The 15,514-nt window shown below is 39.9% G+C and overlaps 1 protein-coding gene across 1 annotated transcript in view; it reads left to right on the top strand.

Annotated features, from left to right (window-relative positions):
- Lama2 (laminin subunit alpha 2) overlaps nt 1–14,272 on the top strand; it is a 564,428-nt gene extending 550,156 nt beyond the window's left edge. The window contains 7 exon segments of the mRNA XM_051175465.1: nt 2,533–2,645; nt 2,958–3,147; nt 6,590–6,745; nt 8,043–8,196; nt 10,294–10,424; nt 12,703–12,925; nt 13,914–14,272. Coding sequence (XP_051031422.1) covers nt 2,533–2,645; nt 2,958–3,147; nt 6,590–6,745; nt 8,043–8,196; nt 10,294–10,424; nt 12,703–12,925; nt 13,914–14,071 — 1,125 coding nt within the window. The 3' untranslated portion in view covers nt 14,072–14,272.
- Nucleotides 14,273–15,514: the final 1,242 nt, after the last annotated feature.

Raw genomic sequence — 15,514 nt, 5'->3', positions numbered from 1 at the left:
CTGAAGCTGCAGTGAGTAATTCTACCCTCTGTCCAAGAGCAGGAAGGAAGCAGGCAAGGCTCTGGAGTAGACTCTGGACCAGTCCCATCATCAGATCCCCCAGGTGATGGTGATTGGGCAGTGTGTAGATTGAGAGGTGTAGATTTGTAGGGAAATATTTTATTGGAAGAGGGTTTTTTGTTGTTGTTTTTTAACAGTTAAGGCCTAACCAAGGTAGATACATAGTCAGATAGTCCACTATGTTCACACTTCTATCCTTTGTCAAGGACCAGTTTTCTTAAGGGAGACAGATAAATTATCAATATTTTGCAGAAGTGATGTACAGGGTATGCGTCCTGTTAGCAATTGGTGGTGAGAATCTGCCATTGTGGCTATAATGAGGGTGGCCTGTTAGAGAGCGAGCTTGTTCCCACTCTCTGTTATGGCTTTGAGCAGTCTGAGGACTCTGTTGCTACTCTTCCTGACTCTGAGATCCCCGCTTATATACAGAGGTGAAGCTGGCCTCTTAGAGCATTCTCCTCTTGCATAAGCAGTTGCGCTGTGAAATGATGACAGAATCAAGGACCTGGACTAAATCCTTCCAACTGAGTGAGTTTCTAAAATGACTGCCTAGAAATGTTGACAATATGTTTAAGGTCAGTGGCACCGCCCCTCCACTGAGGATCTGTCACACACCTGGCCAATCTACCACACCCAATCTTTACAAGCCATGCTGACCCTTCAAAGAGCCATATTAGAAAATGGCACATTACAGCATTATTTGGCGTTAACATATTCTTTGGTGAATAGAAAAGCAGCCACAGCAATGGTAACAGAAAAATTCCTACAGGCTGTGCCTTATTGGTTCCTCATCTCTTGGCATCAACTGGCTTTTTCAATGTCTGTTTTCAGAGCTAAAAGTTTAGAGATTTTGGGGGGAAAATCCTGTTCCCAAGAACTCGCAACATACAGATTCTCTCAGAGAACTCTAAGGACATGTACGATGTTTGCTGAGAAGGTACTCTGTACAGGAAATACCCCAAAAGCCTGACAAATGATCCATGTTCTATTCGTAGCCTTTGTGGGACAGGGCATTAAGCCATGAAGGCTTTCCATCTGGGCTTTCTTTGTTGGCCATGCAATAGGGAAGGTACTGCTGGGTGTTGTGAATAGAACTATTCCCTTCTACCCACTGGGCTTTTGCATAGCTGTTATGAATTTTGGCCAGTCTTCTCTTCATAACTGACCATCTCCTGGGAGGCAAGAAAGGAACTACCTCCATAAAGACTAATTTTATAGCTTTCAAAACACTTTTAAGCCCCTTTACCTGCTGTGGCATAACAGCACCTTTGACTAAGTGCAAGAGAAAAGAGAATGAGGCTTTTTTCAAGCATCAAGATGTCCTAGGTGCTGATGAGTCATGTCTGAAAGAAACACTCTGCTGGAGAAGAACGCCCCTCATCAAAAGCCCGACCTGGACTGTTTAGGAGGCTCTGCTTAGTCAGCGTTGGCTGCCCTTTCATAGCTATTAATCTCAGATCTGAGACAAAGATGTGTGCATGTGTTATTGTTATGAGTACTCGAATAGCCTGCCACCTGCACATCAAGTCAGCCTGTGAAAATAGAGACCAAACAAGGAGAAGACGTGTGCCTTTGTCTCTTGAGGTACCTTGTTTCCTGAGCCGTGTGTTTTGTCCAAGTCACCTGGGTTGGCTATACAATTGGTGAGGCTGTGTGCAAAGGGGAAATGCAGGGCCCCTTCATCTGAAATTATTATGAATTTCTAAGTGGTGACAGCATAGCATTAAAGTGAGTAACTGCACATCTGTCTACCTAGCAGCCCCTCCTAAGCATCTTAGGAAGCTGATCTTTGAACAGCAGTGGTGGAAACGGTGTATGGTGGGTTGCATTAAAAAAAAAAACTAAAAAAAAAAAAAAAAAAAAAAAAAACCTCTCGTGCTGGTTGCCTAGCAACTGGCTAAGGACCTGAATGGGCTGACTTGCAGGTTTAGATACACCATCTTGAAATTCTGCATTTACAGCAACCTTCTAGTAGACTGATAGTTTTAGAGAGAAAAAATTACTACGGTGGGAAATGGAAATGGAAGGACAAGAAGGAGAACATTTTTCTACTCTTATAATCCCACAATCTCCCTGTTCCATCTTCTAAAAACAAAACTCCCCATCAGTAAAGTAAATATGGAAAAGCAATCGCAATTTCCCCAGAAATAGCCACCATGTTTTCCTTAGAGAGTAAGGAAACTACGAGTGTATGGATTCACTGTTTTTGTGTGTGTGTTTTTTTTTTTTTTTTTAACACGTTCCTTTAGCAATGCCAGAATCTGTTGAGGAAAACTAGTTCAAATTCACTAAGCACATAAGAAGCACCTGCCTGTGCTGCCAATTGCAGAGATGAGTAAGAGCTGGGTTTTCTTCTTGAGGAATTCTGCATTGTTCAAAGTCATGAAGGGAATACATAGGAGCAAGCAGACTGCAGCATCGCCTGTTTGCAAAAGGCTGTGATGTCATCTCCTGTCCTTGGTTATTTCCCAGGGCCCTTGTGTTGCAGAAACAGAACCAGCATTTCTGGCAGGGACCAAGCAGTTTGGGCTTTCCAAAAACAGCCACATCGCTATTGCCTTTGATGACACCAAAGTTAAAAACCGGTATGTATTATTCTAAAATATGACACAGCAACTCATCAGTGAAGCACTGACTGTTCACATTTAATCAAACCTAATCAGCTACATGTAAATCTCTTGTGTTGGGGTTTGTTTGTTTTTAATCCACCGAGGAATGTAGAGGAAAAAAAAAATCAGTTTGCTTTGAGCTCCTATGCAGGAGATTCATAACTCTATAAATCCTCCTGTTACAGATCTCATATCCTTCATCAAAGTGCACCTCTCATATGCTACCACTTTTTCCTAACCTGACAGCGCTCCCGGTTTTCTGTTTCTTTCCACATTTGTATTTCACAGCCTCACAATTGAGCTGGAAGTGCGAACCGAAGCCGAATCAGGCTTGCTCTTTTACATGGCTCGGATCAATCATGCTGATTTTGCTACTGTTCAACTGAGAAATGGATTCCCCTACTTCAGTTATGACTTGGGAAGCGGCAACACTAGCACCATGATTCCCACCAGAATCAACGATGGCCAGTGGCACAAGGTAACAGTCTGGGGTTGCGTGGCATCCTAAGAAGGATCCCAGAGACAGCCTGGACCTTCTTCTGCCAGTACTACTTTGCCAACTCGGACCCTAGATCTAGAATTACAAAGATGTGGCAGGGACTGAAGGAATGGCCAGTGGTGCCTACAATGGCCAGGGGCTTGAAAATGTGTTTAGACCTGAGTAGATTTCTGCTTCACCATCTGAGCTGATTATAGTACCATAGAGTCCTATCGTTGCTATATCACCATGGTTCCCAAGCATCTGTCCACAAAGCAGAACCAGGCATTTGAAGATGGTTTCACTGGTTTAAGTGGGAATCAGAGGACAACTGGGTGTATTCATTATGATGCTTTTGTTTTCAGCTTAGAGAAATACTGTTTATTGCAAGACTGTGAATTCCTCTCTACCAAAGTAAAAGTTGACTATGTTAAGATGGCCCTAAGATGTACCCTTTCCCTAGCACATTTTGACCTAAAAATCTAGAGATTAGAAATCTCTGCAATACCAAGGTTAAGGGGCCCCGAGGTACCATTTTCACCAACAGTCATTTGCAACTTTAAACGTTGGCCTTATACCCAGAAACTGGTGCTATTGTAGGCACAGAAGGCTTGTTTGCCAACCTCCTCCTCTTTGGCTTGGCTGCAAGTAGATAATATGTGGCTTGATTAAAACAAAACCTCAAAATTTGTCTCTGCACCTGTGATAGCCTATTAAGTAAAGTTTCCCTAGGTAGACCAATAAAATGTTTAATTTTCAGAGTGAAGCATTATTAGATGTCGGATTTCGTGTATTAACCTGCTTTAGCTTGTTATGACAGAGAGAGAGCCAAAAAGCAGAAGAAAATAGAATTACAATACAAACAGCAGGTCAATCAGCTTGTTACCCTGGAAAGAAGCTATGAGATTTTTTTTTCTTTCCCCCCTCCCCCTTTTCCCCGATCTTCCTTCCTATAATTTTTCACAAGGAGATCTGAATAAGCATGCATGAAGTTATATTAGGATCCCAGACTTTGCTCATCCAAATAAACACTCTGCCAAAAGTAGCCATGGAAAGTGAGTGCAATGGTGCATGCCTATCGTACTGATGCTAGGGGGGGGGGAGAAAAATTGTATTCAAAGACAACATTTGATATGTTCCTTGAAAACATATTTACTTTCACTTGTATGTGCTATCATTTTCCCTTAGAAATACCAGGAAAGTTTTCTCTTTTTTAATTATGAAATTGTTGGCTGGTTACTGGCATTTCTTATTGGCTACCTCTGTCTAAATTGTTAACCCATAATTACTAATATATGCATTTCTGCATGGTCTTATCTTACTGGGAACACCAGACTCATGCGTCCTCTCTTCCCAATATCACATTGCAACTCCATCCCATGTTTCTCAGAATCCTCCTCATGTCCTAGTCCCTCCTATCTTGGTTCCCTATTGGCCAACAGTGATTTATTCATTAACCAATAAGAGAACATATTTACATAATAGCATCTCCCATCATCTCCTCTTTTCTGTCTAAATAAAAAGAAGGGCTTTAATTTTAACGTAGTAAAATATGTAACAAAACAGCTATCAAATAAGAACTATACTTAACAATATTAGGTCCACTAACATTATCAGGAATTAAAGAAAATATTTTATCATTTATCCTATCTTTGTGAGTCTAAAATATTATATGTAACTTATATTTAATCCTATCTAAGGAAAACTATAAACATGTCTATCTATCTTCAACTCCATCAAAGACCACAGAAGGATAGTATATGAACTCTCGAAATGACAGAGACAACTCGCTGCCTGGTCAGTCACCCGAAGTTCTTCTATAGTGTTCCATTTTTGGCCTATAGGCCAGCCATAGTGTGTCTGGCAGACTCCTTAGCAAAGCAGGAAACTTTAAACTGTCCACCTATGTTGGCAGTTGTCAGTCACTTTTCTCTGTGTTCTGCACACTGTCTTACAGAGTCTTCCATGAAGCAGGAATCCTACAGCAATGTCCATCTTGTTTCAGCAGTTACTTTTCTGTTGGTCCTGCATGTCAAATGTATACAGCATAAAGTCAAACAGTCCATACAAGAGCAGTTTCTTGTCTAAATGATTAGTCTTGCCATAATGGAAGTAAACTCCATAATGAATTTCTTCGATATCCATCTTCCTTTGTGATACAGGTGGTATTGCCAGGAGCAGTTATGTCTCATTGTCAAGAAAAACACTAACCCATTTTAAATGCTATTTTCTGAAGGTCTTTGAAAAGTTTGAAGACGGTCCATTTCAAATATATCTTGGGATCCTAAGGAGACCCAGAAATCCTGGCTGTAGTGGTCTGCAAGCCTGCCTTGTCCCAGCTGTTTTGGATGTTGGATCAATTGGGGCACTGCTTCAGGGGGTCTTGCTTGATCAAATCATGTTAGTTTGCAAGGAATCCACAGCTTTGCATTTTCTGTGGAAACAAAAATAGAAATTCTTTTCCCCAGTAACCTATCCTTGGACTTAACTTTTGAAGTCAAAGTTGGATTGATCCAGCAACATTTCTTTTAGCAGTTGTTGCTATTTCCTCAGCAGTCAAACAATTCAAAGACAACACAATGGCATACAGGATCCAGACTCTGTGTATTTTCCACCTTTACATGATATGTTTGTTTGTTTGTTTGTTTGTTTGTTTATTATAACTCTACTTCATTTACTTTTATATTTTTCCTTTTATAAGACAGGGTTTTTCTGTGTAACTTTGGCTGCCCTTGAACTTACTCTATACATCAGGCTGGCCTTGAAATCACAGAGATCTGCTTGCCTCTGGGCGGGGGTTTGTTTACCACCAACACTGAGAGCTGTGCTCACCTCCTTGGTCTATGCTGCTGTCAAGAAGAATGATGCTGGCTTGGAGATGTGGTCACTGCTAATGCCAGCTGCTCATACACACCATTCAATTATTAGTAGGGCATCTTTAAAGAACCCTGAGTTTTCGTTTGTTTGCCAAGTCAGGAAATCTCCCTTAAATGAGGTGCAAGAGTCCCTGCCTGTTTCTAGCAAAACAGAGCCCACCAGAAAACAATGTTGCTATCAAGAGGCCTTGCTTGTCTCAGTTCTTTTGTTTCTAAAGTGCCCCTTTAAGCTTTTGTCAAGTTTTAAGTGAAAGATCTTAGTACCCAGCTGTGGGCACCATTTTGTTACATGCACTTTCCCACCAGACTGGTCCCACAGCTGTTTTAGCCCCAAATAACACAGAGAGACTCTGTATTAATTATAATGCTGTTGGCCAATGTCTAGAGCTTCTTATTGACCCATAATTACTAATATATGTATTTCTACATAGTCTAATCTTACCAAGAACGCCAGACTCACACGTCCTCTCCTCCTGAGATCACATGGAGACTCCCCAGGAAAGTTCTAATGTCTTGTACTTCTGTTCAAAATGATCATTAATGATAATGACTCCTTACTTTTGTAGATTAAGATTATAAGAGTAAAGCAAGAAGGAACTCTTTATGTAGATGATGCCTCCAACCAAACCATCAGTCCCAAGAAAGCTGATATCCTGGATGTTGTGGGGATGCTGTATGTTGGTGGGTTGCCAATCAACTATACCACACGCAGAATTGGTCCAGTAAGTCTGTAATTCCTTGTTGCTTATTTGATTGAGTTAGTGACTTTTGCATGTATTTTTTTTTTTTTTAATTCTGAGGCCCGACATCTCATGATTACTTACTGGTATATGGGAAAACATCTTATTAGAGAAAGGGAAGAGGTGTTCAGGGAGCATTGACTATGAGAGATATTACCACAAAACACTGAAGTGGGCCCTGGTGTCCAACATCCTTGGTTTGAGTATCTACTTAGCTAGATATTCTCACCAGCTCTAAGACCTTAAGCAAATCATTTCTCTTTTCTTAAATGAGCTCTCTATTTTCAAAATATGGCAATGATAATATCAACAAAATAGCGATTCTATAAAGATTAAAGGAGGTAATACATGAAGATGTTTGGAAAAACACGGGCAACAAGGAAAATGAAAGTCTTGATATTCACATTGTCCTTTTAGAACTCTTAAGAGATGCACAATTCAAAGAGTAGCTACCAAATTTTGACTTTAGAATTTAAAAGCTTAATGATCATGCAAGTTAATATTTGCCAGTTAAGTTTTGTAAACTAAGCTTGTGTCCTAGCTTACTTTGAAAAGCACAATTCTGAGAAGTGGGGATTAGGGTTTTTGGTGACTGCACTACAGACAAGTGTGACAGACTTCTCCCATCAAAATTAAGAGTCTGGAGTGATGATAACAAAAAATGATCAACTCAAATTTCTAAACCCAATGGACTAGAGTGGATCAGAGCATAGGATTAAGTTAGTTCTAAATTCCATCATCTCTAAAATATTTTATACAAAATTTCACATTTCGTGTATATATTTTCTGTGGGGGGACCACATTGTTTTTTTTTTTTTTTTTTTTTTGGTTTTGGTTTTTGGTTTTTGGTTTTTTGTAAAAAAAGGTAGACCTGATTGAAACTGTTTTAGTAGAAATGGAAACATAGACCACAACAGAATGCATTGATAGTAAGGTTGAGAAATTGAAACATGAAATCGGTAATATAAAAGACTAATCAAATATTACCATGCTCACATGGAGCTCACAGCTCAGTCAAGTCAACGGTCACATAGTGTGACCCAGTCCTTAGATTACCAGGTTCTTGTAGTCCTGGCTAGATATATCCCAATGGACAAGTTCAGTGTTAGATTTTGGTGTCAAGTCTGGGGTACAGAAATCCAGACACAAACAGCTCTGAGGTATGTTCTAGGACAACTGGTTAATGGCAGTGCATGGTATACCCCTCAGGTGACTGACTACACATAGAGGCAAAACATTGCTAAATTTGGCATCTATTTCCTCTGACCCGACTTCTCAGGTGACCTAAAGTCTTGATGGCTGTGTTAGGAATCTTCGAATGGAGCAGGCCCCTGTTAACCTGGACCAGCCGACTTCCAGTTTCCATGTGGGGACGTGCTTTGCAAACACTCAGAGGGGAACTTACTTTGATGGAACAGGTTTTGCCAAAACAGGTGAGGTACTTCCACATTCTTTCTGCTTTGAATATTCACATTGTATAAGCACTGACTTCTTTCCTATGCCAAGGGGCAGAAAGTTAAGTTTCATCACAAACACACACACACACACACACACACTCACACAGATTCACATACACACTCACACACATTCACATACACACTCAAACACTCACATACATACATACACACACACACACACACACACACACACACACACACACACAGCAATACCTCTTTGTCATTGGCATATGTTATTTTGTCTGGCTTTAAGTATTAATTTATTAATTAATTAATTAATTAATAAGTAATTAATTAATAAATTAAGTATTAATTTAAGTATTACTGAAATTGAACAGCACATTGTAATCAAAAATAGAACTAATCTCTATTTACATAAAACCCCTTACATTAGTTAGTATAATAGTATTTGAATAACACATATTTTGTTCATTAGGAGAAAAATAAGGAACACATAATATATGAATGCCAAGGATAGAAAATGGGTAAATGAGATATAATTCGTGCCTTTAAAAGTATATTATCAATAATAAAAATTCAGTTTTCTGAAAAATCACAAGAAGGAAAAGAAAAATAATTTTTAAGCAATGTAAAAGATGCACAGTGTTCTGCAGATTTACAAGAAGGACTAGATTTTTTTGGGAGTCAGGAAGGGTTTTCTGAAGAACAGACATGTGAACAAAGCTTTATTATATGAGTTGAACACTTCATGAAGACATTGTGGGAGTGGATATTAGAATGCTCCAACATGGTCTAGGGAGGAAACTCCACCTCACTAGAAGCAGAATTCCAAAAAAGAGGGGATATGTCAGGTATGAAAATACTGGAGGAAATGATGGACCTCAAAAGACATGTGCTATGAAAGTCAAAATGCTTCTCAAGATTTCTGCAAAGTCACAAGTGGCTGCCATACCATTCCCTTAGCCAGGTTTGGTGCCAAGCTTTAACATCTGTAGCTAATGGATTGACTTGTCATCCTCCTACCTATTCTTGGAACTGGATCAAACTGAACCAAAAAAGAAAAGAAGCAGTCACTTCTCCTAGTTCCAACAACTCCTCCTATCACTTCAACTCAAAGCAGACAATTCACATAAGACTTGGGTGGACAGAGCTACAGGTTACTTCTGTGGAAACCATAACAAGTTCAATATCCCCGTTCTTAAACGCTTTCCAGCCACACAGTTGCTAGACAGTTTATTGGCCTCCTCACTGCCTCTATCTTCCGTTGCAGCACCTTACATCATTCCTTTCTTCCTTTTACTTCTCTCTTGCTGTTTTGCTTTCCGGAATAATTCAGCTCCTTCTGTCCTTTACTTGAAAAATACGCTTAAAATCCATCAACCCTCTCCTGTGCAAACTCATCAAGATTCCCAGGAGAACAAAAAAACTAGCACATAACAAGTACCACACTTTACTGGGGACAGTTGTGCTCACACGTTGTATTTATTGCTTGCACAGTAAATAGAGGATTTTCCTGAGTGCTTTCCTAATATTCTGTGGAGTTCATGTAGTCTTGACTAATCTTAGGAAATCATTTTATTCCTAAGTGAAACATCTCAAATTCTTATTTAAAGGCTGAATAAATCTCTGAGTGAAATATTAAAAAGTCTAGAGAAAAGAATTGGCTGGGTTAAATAGAAAAGATTATGCTCTCGAATCTTTCCATGAAAAATTATATTTGCAACTCTTCATTTAATAAAATATGTAGGACTGTTTAAACTCTCCAATTGCTGTAGTGCCATTTTGAGTGTCTCGATAAAATTTTACTGAGTTGTCATTGAAATGCTTTACTCAACCCAGCAGACTTCTGAAATACTCATACCTGGCTTCTAGAGTCCTTGGTGTGTGCTCACTCATTTGGTTATTCAATGATTCTGTCTTAGCACGAGCTCACTCATTCAGCTACCCAAGGACTAAAGCTACATTGTGCCAGTCACTTAGACATTTTCAAGAGTAAAACTCTTGGCCCTCTCACATCAGCAATCAAAACAACAGAAGCGGTAAAGTACACTGTTGGTGAACTACAGATTACAATTATTTATCCCCAAAATCTAATCAATACTTTTTCCCCAGTTGGCGGGTTCAAAGTGGGACTGGACCTTCTTGTAGAATTTGAATTTCGTACTACAAGACCCACTGGAGTTCTCCTGGGCATCAGCAGTCAGAAGATGGATGGAATGGGTATCGAAATGATTGACGAGAAGGTGAGTGTCTGAGGCCCAAACACAGTTCATCCTATCATGACACTGGCCATTCCACTCAGCTCTGTTTTTGGGTCTTGCCAGAGTCTTCGTTGCAAGAAAGCTAGATCCCACCTTGCCATTCTTCTGGGTCATCACAATCCATGTGCACTTTTATCACAATTGTCCAAGTGTCAGTCCAATTGTGCTGACCAATTGTGGACCTAGTGGTTTTGAATGCCCAGCTCTGAGAGTAATGCTCCAAGGGTATCTGTTCTCTCTATGCACCTAGTCTAGAAAACTGCTGGTGCAGAGGAAAGGGAAAAGGCTCAGGAAATCTGAAATCAACCTACCTCTTACAACAGGCAAGCATCTTCCCTATGACACTGAGGCTACCAATCCCAATTTTCACTTAAGAGCACCCAGATACTTTTCTAAAAAGCAAATGGATACCCGCATTACTTGTTTGTGTACAAGCAATAACCTAACTTCACAAATTTTCTAATTGACTCACACATAAAGACTTCCACTGTGCCTTTATTTCCCACCTTGGGGTGCTGGTGTTGCCCAAGAAGAAGCATGACAGGGTGGTCTAAAACACACCTTCCTTTCCTCTGTCTCCTTTGTGTTCCTCAAACCATCTCATAAACCACATAGAGAAAATATCCAGGAGCTTATAGGCAAAAAGGATGTTACAAATAAACAGATAGAAGAAATGTCATAGATTTGTCGAATTTTGGAAGTCTACATTCATTATAACCTTTTAAAAGTTTCCTTGCTTACTGTGACCTTTCACTATTTACATGCCACTATGCAGTGCCATTTTTCACCAGGTTCTTCAGAAATGCAAACTGTCAGTTCAACAAACTCCACTCAGTGTCCTAAACTCTAGTATTTATGTTACTATATAGTTTGCAAACTTTTCACGTAGCCTTATTAATCTTTTTTAAACAAAATATTTCTTTCGTCTACCTTGTCAAGTCTATTGCTGAGCTGACTAATGTTTTTAATATATTTCAGCATGTTCCTTTTCTTCATCAGCTTCAAAGGAATTCTGATGTCTCGAATTTCAGGAACCTTGCCATGTTTCTAAAAACAGATTTTTCTCATTTAAACAAGAACTTCTAATCAAGTTCTTCCTTGTTTGGAATTTAACTGGCCTTCTGTCTCGGGTCTTTGGCACCTGTGACATGAAACTTACCCCAAAAAGTAATTTATGTAACTCTTAATCCTGTATATAAAATGAAAACCATGAAGGAGAAAGAAAAACACAATTAGAACATCAAAAGCTTAAATTTAAAAACAATCCCTTAAAATAAATGTGTAAGTCAATTAACAAGTTACTTTAAGCAATATCTCCTAAGAAAGTTTTGTGAGATTCACCAAGAGCCATAACACTCTAAAAAGATGTATGGTAGAAACTTTTTGTGGGGATTGGGTTCTTTGCTATTGCTGAATTCTCTTATTCTCTTTAATGTTTTTTTTTTTTTTTTTGGAAATGGGAACCAACAACACACAAGTTGTCTAGTAATGCTGGCAATACCCAAGAGCAAAAACATAGTTTGTCACTGGGTCTCAAGCTTTAATTTTATGTGTTAGCTTTCTCTCTCTCTCTCTCTCTCTCTCTCTCTCTCTCTCTCTCTCTGTGTGTGTGTGTGTGTGTGTGTGTGTGTGTGTGTGTGTGTGCTTGAGTATGCATGTACACCCGCAGGCACACATGTACATGGGCACACATGCACACAATAACATAGTGCTACCCTGAAGAGCTATCCACCTTGCTGTCTGAGATGCTATCTGTTGCTGGTTTGGAGCACATTAAGCTGTGTAGCTTGGCAGGCCAGTGAGCCCCAATCTGCTTGCCTTATGTTGACTTTTTCACATGAGTTCTCAAGATTACTCAAGAACTACGCTTCAATTATTTCCACCCTTTGGTGCTGGCATTTCCCGCAAAGAAAAGGTAATCTAAAATACACCATCCTGGCCTCCCTCTCCTTCCCTTATTCCTCAAACCTTCCCATGAACAACAGAGTAAAACAGCCAAGAACTCAGAGGCAAGGATACACAGGTGAATGAATAAGGACAATGGAATACCTCAATCAACTAAGTAGTTTTAAGTGTGTGTCAAGCACTTTACTCACTGAGATATTTCTCAAAACTCGATTTTTGTCCAGATTTAGAAGAAAAAAAAAAAGTTAAATAGGCCCCAGTTGTGTTCACTCCAGACTCTAATTTCCACTGCGTGGGCTGTGGAGCTCTCCTCTACCAAAGCCACCTGTGACTGCTCATGTTCCTACTTTCTTAGCTTATGTTCCATGTGGATAATGGCGCTGGCCGATTCACTGCGGTCTATGATGCTGGGATCCCAGGCCATATGTGCAATGGACAGTGGCATAAAGTGACTGCCAAGAAGATCAAAAACCACCTTGAGCTTGTGGTAGATGGAAACCAGGTGGATGCTCAGAGCCCAAACTCAGCCTCCACATCAGCGGACACAAATGACCCTGTTTTTGTTGGCGGTTTCCCAGGTAAGTGCTGGCTGCTCCAGCAAGCATGTCCTTTGCTCCTTATGCTTGCAGTTTCAAACATTTATATTTGTATAACCATGTCCAAAAATGTGTACTTAAGCGTGCTTGCTTCCCAGCCCTAGAATGTCCTCCCACAAATAACACTTGACCTAAACTTTCCAGTCTGTAAAATGAGAGGACATTTATTTGAACCACATGGGGCTAAAATTTTCCTAATCACCCCCAAAGTTTCATCCAAGGGGAGGCTAAAGCTAAAGGAAATGAATTTGCCTTATAAAACATATAAAGCATTTAACAGCAGTTGAGGCCAGAATTGTAGGGTTTTTTTTTTTTTTTTAATATATCAGAGGAATTATATAATGCTGTCGAACTTATTTCCTCCAGTTCTGGAATTCTCCAGGTACATGTAGCTAATTTCCCACGTAGGTTATTATAGAGTTTATATATTTATATTACAAAGAAAACCCAAGCAATAAATCTGTATTTAAAAAAAAAAAAAAAAACACACATTAAATATAGCAAGTGAAGTGCCCAGGAACAAGAGTGTCGCACTGAGCAATGAGGCTCCACCACTCCTTCATGAGCACTGGGACATCATAGACTCCTGGAGTGATCTGTCAAACCGTTTAGAAAGGAACAGTCTGTCCTCCCTTCTGCCTAGAAAGCAAGAATAAAGTGCGGAATTCCACACACATTGACAGAGCAAAAGACATTAGAGGAGACTGACAGTGTCTCCTTCCAGGGTTGCTCTTTGCTTTTCTCTTTTAAATTTTATTTTATGCGCATGGATATTCAGCCCTCATGTGTGTCTGTGGACCATGTGCATGCCGGGCTCCTGTGTAAAATGGCATCAGATCTCCGGGATTGGGAGTTAAAGACAATAGGGGACCCCGTGTAGGTGGTGGGACCAGGGGTCATCCAGGTGGTAGAGTGCTTGTCTAGCGTGCACATGGTTTCTGAGACGAACCCTCTTGTTCTGTCTCTTCAGATGGCCTCAATCAGTTTGGCCTGACCACCAACGTTCGGTTCCGAGGTTGCATCCGATCTCTGAGGCTCACCAAAGGCACAGGCAAACCACTGGAGATTAATTTTGCCAAGGCCCTGGAACTGAGGGGTGTTCAACCTGTATCATGCCCAGCTACCTAATGAAGAGAAGTTCAAGCCTGTGAAGGGTCTATCAAGATGAGTGTATCAAGTTAAACAATATACTTTCCTATGCATATTAATAAAACTAATGTAGAATTCTTTCTGTTTTCAGGTGGTGATAATTCACACCACTGATTGAATTTTAATTCTAGTTCCCTTTCAAGCTTATGATTATTAAACCAATTATTTCATTCTAAATAATTGCATGTTTTGTATGATTTTATAGATGAAAGGTAACTGACCATAAAATGAATTTGCAACATGCCCTGAAGTCATCATTTTAAAAAAAAGGCTCATGCAATTTGTGGGGGCAAATATAAAAAGAGACAAGGTCTATGATTAATTTTGTCATCTTCTTCCATGGCTGTTGGCTTTGTCATTTGTGTTCAAGCCACTGAAAACAAGTGGATTTTGTGCTTGTGATTAGGAGACAATCAGGTTCTCAGTCCCTGTGTTTGCAGAAGCATTAGCAAATCATTTCCCTAATCCAAGTTCGTTATCAGAGCATTTAAGTCGCCTTATGAGTGAATACCTTTTCATGTTGCAGGTTGATAGTATAGATCAGATTCAGGCCAGTGAGCTTAATTACTTGATTTTCTTGTTTAATAATGATTTATAGGCTTCAAGAAGAAGCTAGAGCCAAGCTGTGGAATGACAATGATGTTCATAAGCCTCTGCTACTGTAGTGAGATTTGTGAACTCTACCTTTGTAAGAGGGAGTTCACACCCTGCACTCAGATGGAGAGGAAGCACAGAAAGGGCATTTGTATTTGTCAGGAGACACTCCACCAGAAGCTTCAAAGACATTCCCCTTGAATCCTTCAGGCATTTACTATAAACGACAACAAAAATGGTCTGGGATTTTTTTTTTTTTTTTTTTGTCATATCTTTCTGTTCATTCATCTTCAAAGGGACATGGGAACCAAGACTAGCCTGGATTTTATTCAGGCTTAAAAGAAAACATTTCATTTGTCACCTTCAGAAGAAATGATGTGATTTAATAATTCAGAACATGTAAAGCAACCTTCCTAATGCTGTGACCCTTTAATACAGTTCCTGGTGTTGTGGTGATCTGTAGAGTTCGGTTTTTTCCGCCTGCCACCACCCTATCTTGTCCTGCCGCAGCACCAGCACCAATTAACACACAGAGACTCTGTATTTGATACAATGCTGTTGGCCCTGTTACTTGTTTCTTATCGGCTAGCTCTGCCTTAATTATTAACCCATTTCTGCTGATCTATGTATTTCTCTTACCGGGGAGCCGGCGGCATACTGCTTTCTTCAGACTCTCCATCTTGACTCCTCCTTACTACTTCCTATTTCCTCCTTGTCTCCTAGTCCCTCCTATCTTCCTTTCCTATTGGCCAACAGTGCTTTATTATTAACCAGTATGAGAAACATATACAGAATGACATCTCCCATCAGTGATCCCAACCACACAAT

The sequence above is a fragment of the Phodopus roborovskii genome, unplaced genomic scaffold (assembly GCF_943737965.1).
Source record: "Phodopus roborovskii unplaced genomic scaffold, PHOROB, whole genome shotgun sequence".
Classification (NCBI taxonomy): Eukaryota; Metazoa; Chordata; class Mammalia; order Rodentia; family Cricetidae; genus Phodopus; species Phodopus roborovskii.
The sequence above is the reverse complement of the archived record's forward strand: the minus strand, read 5'-3'. Positions and strand labels throughout refer to the sequence as shown.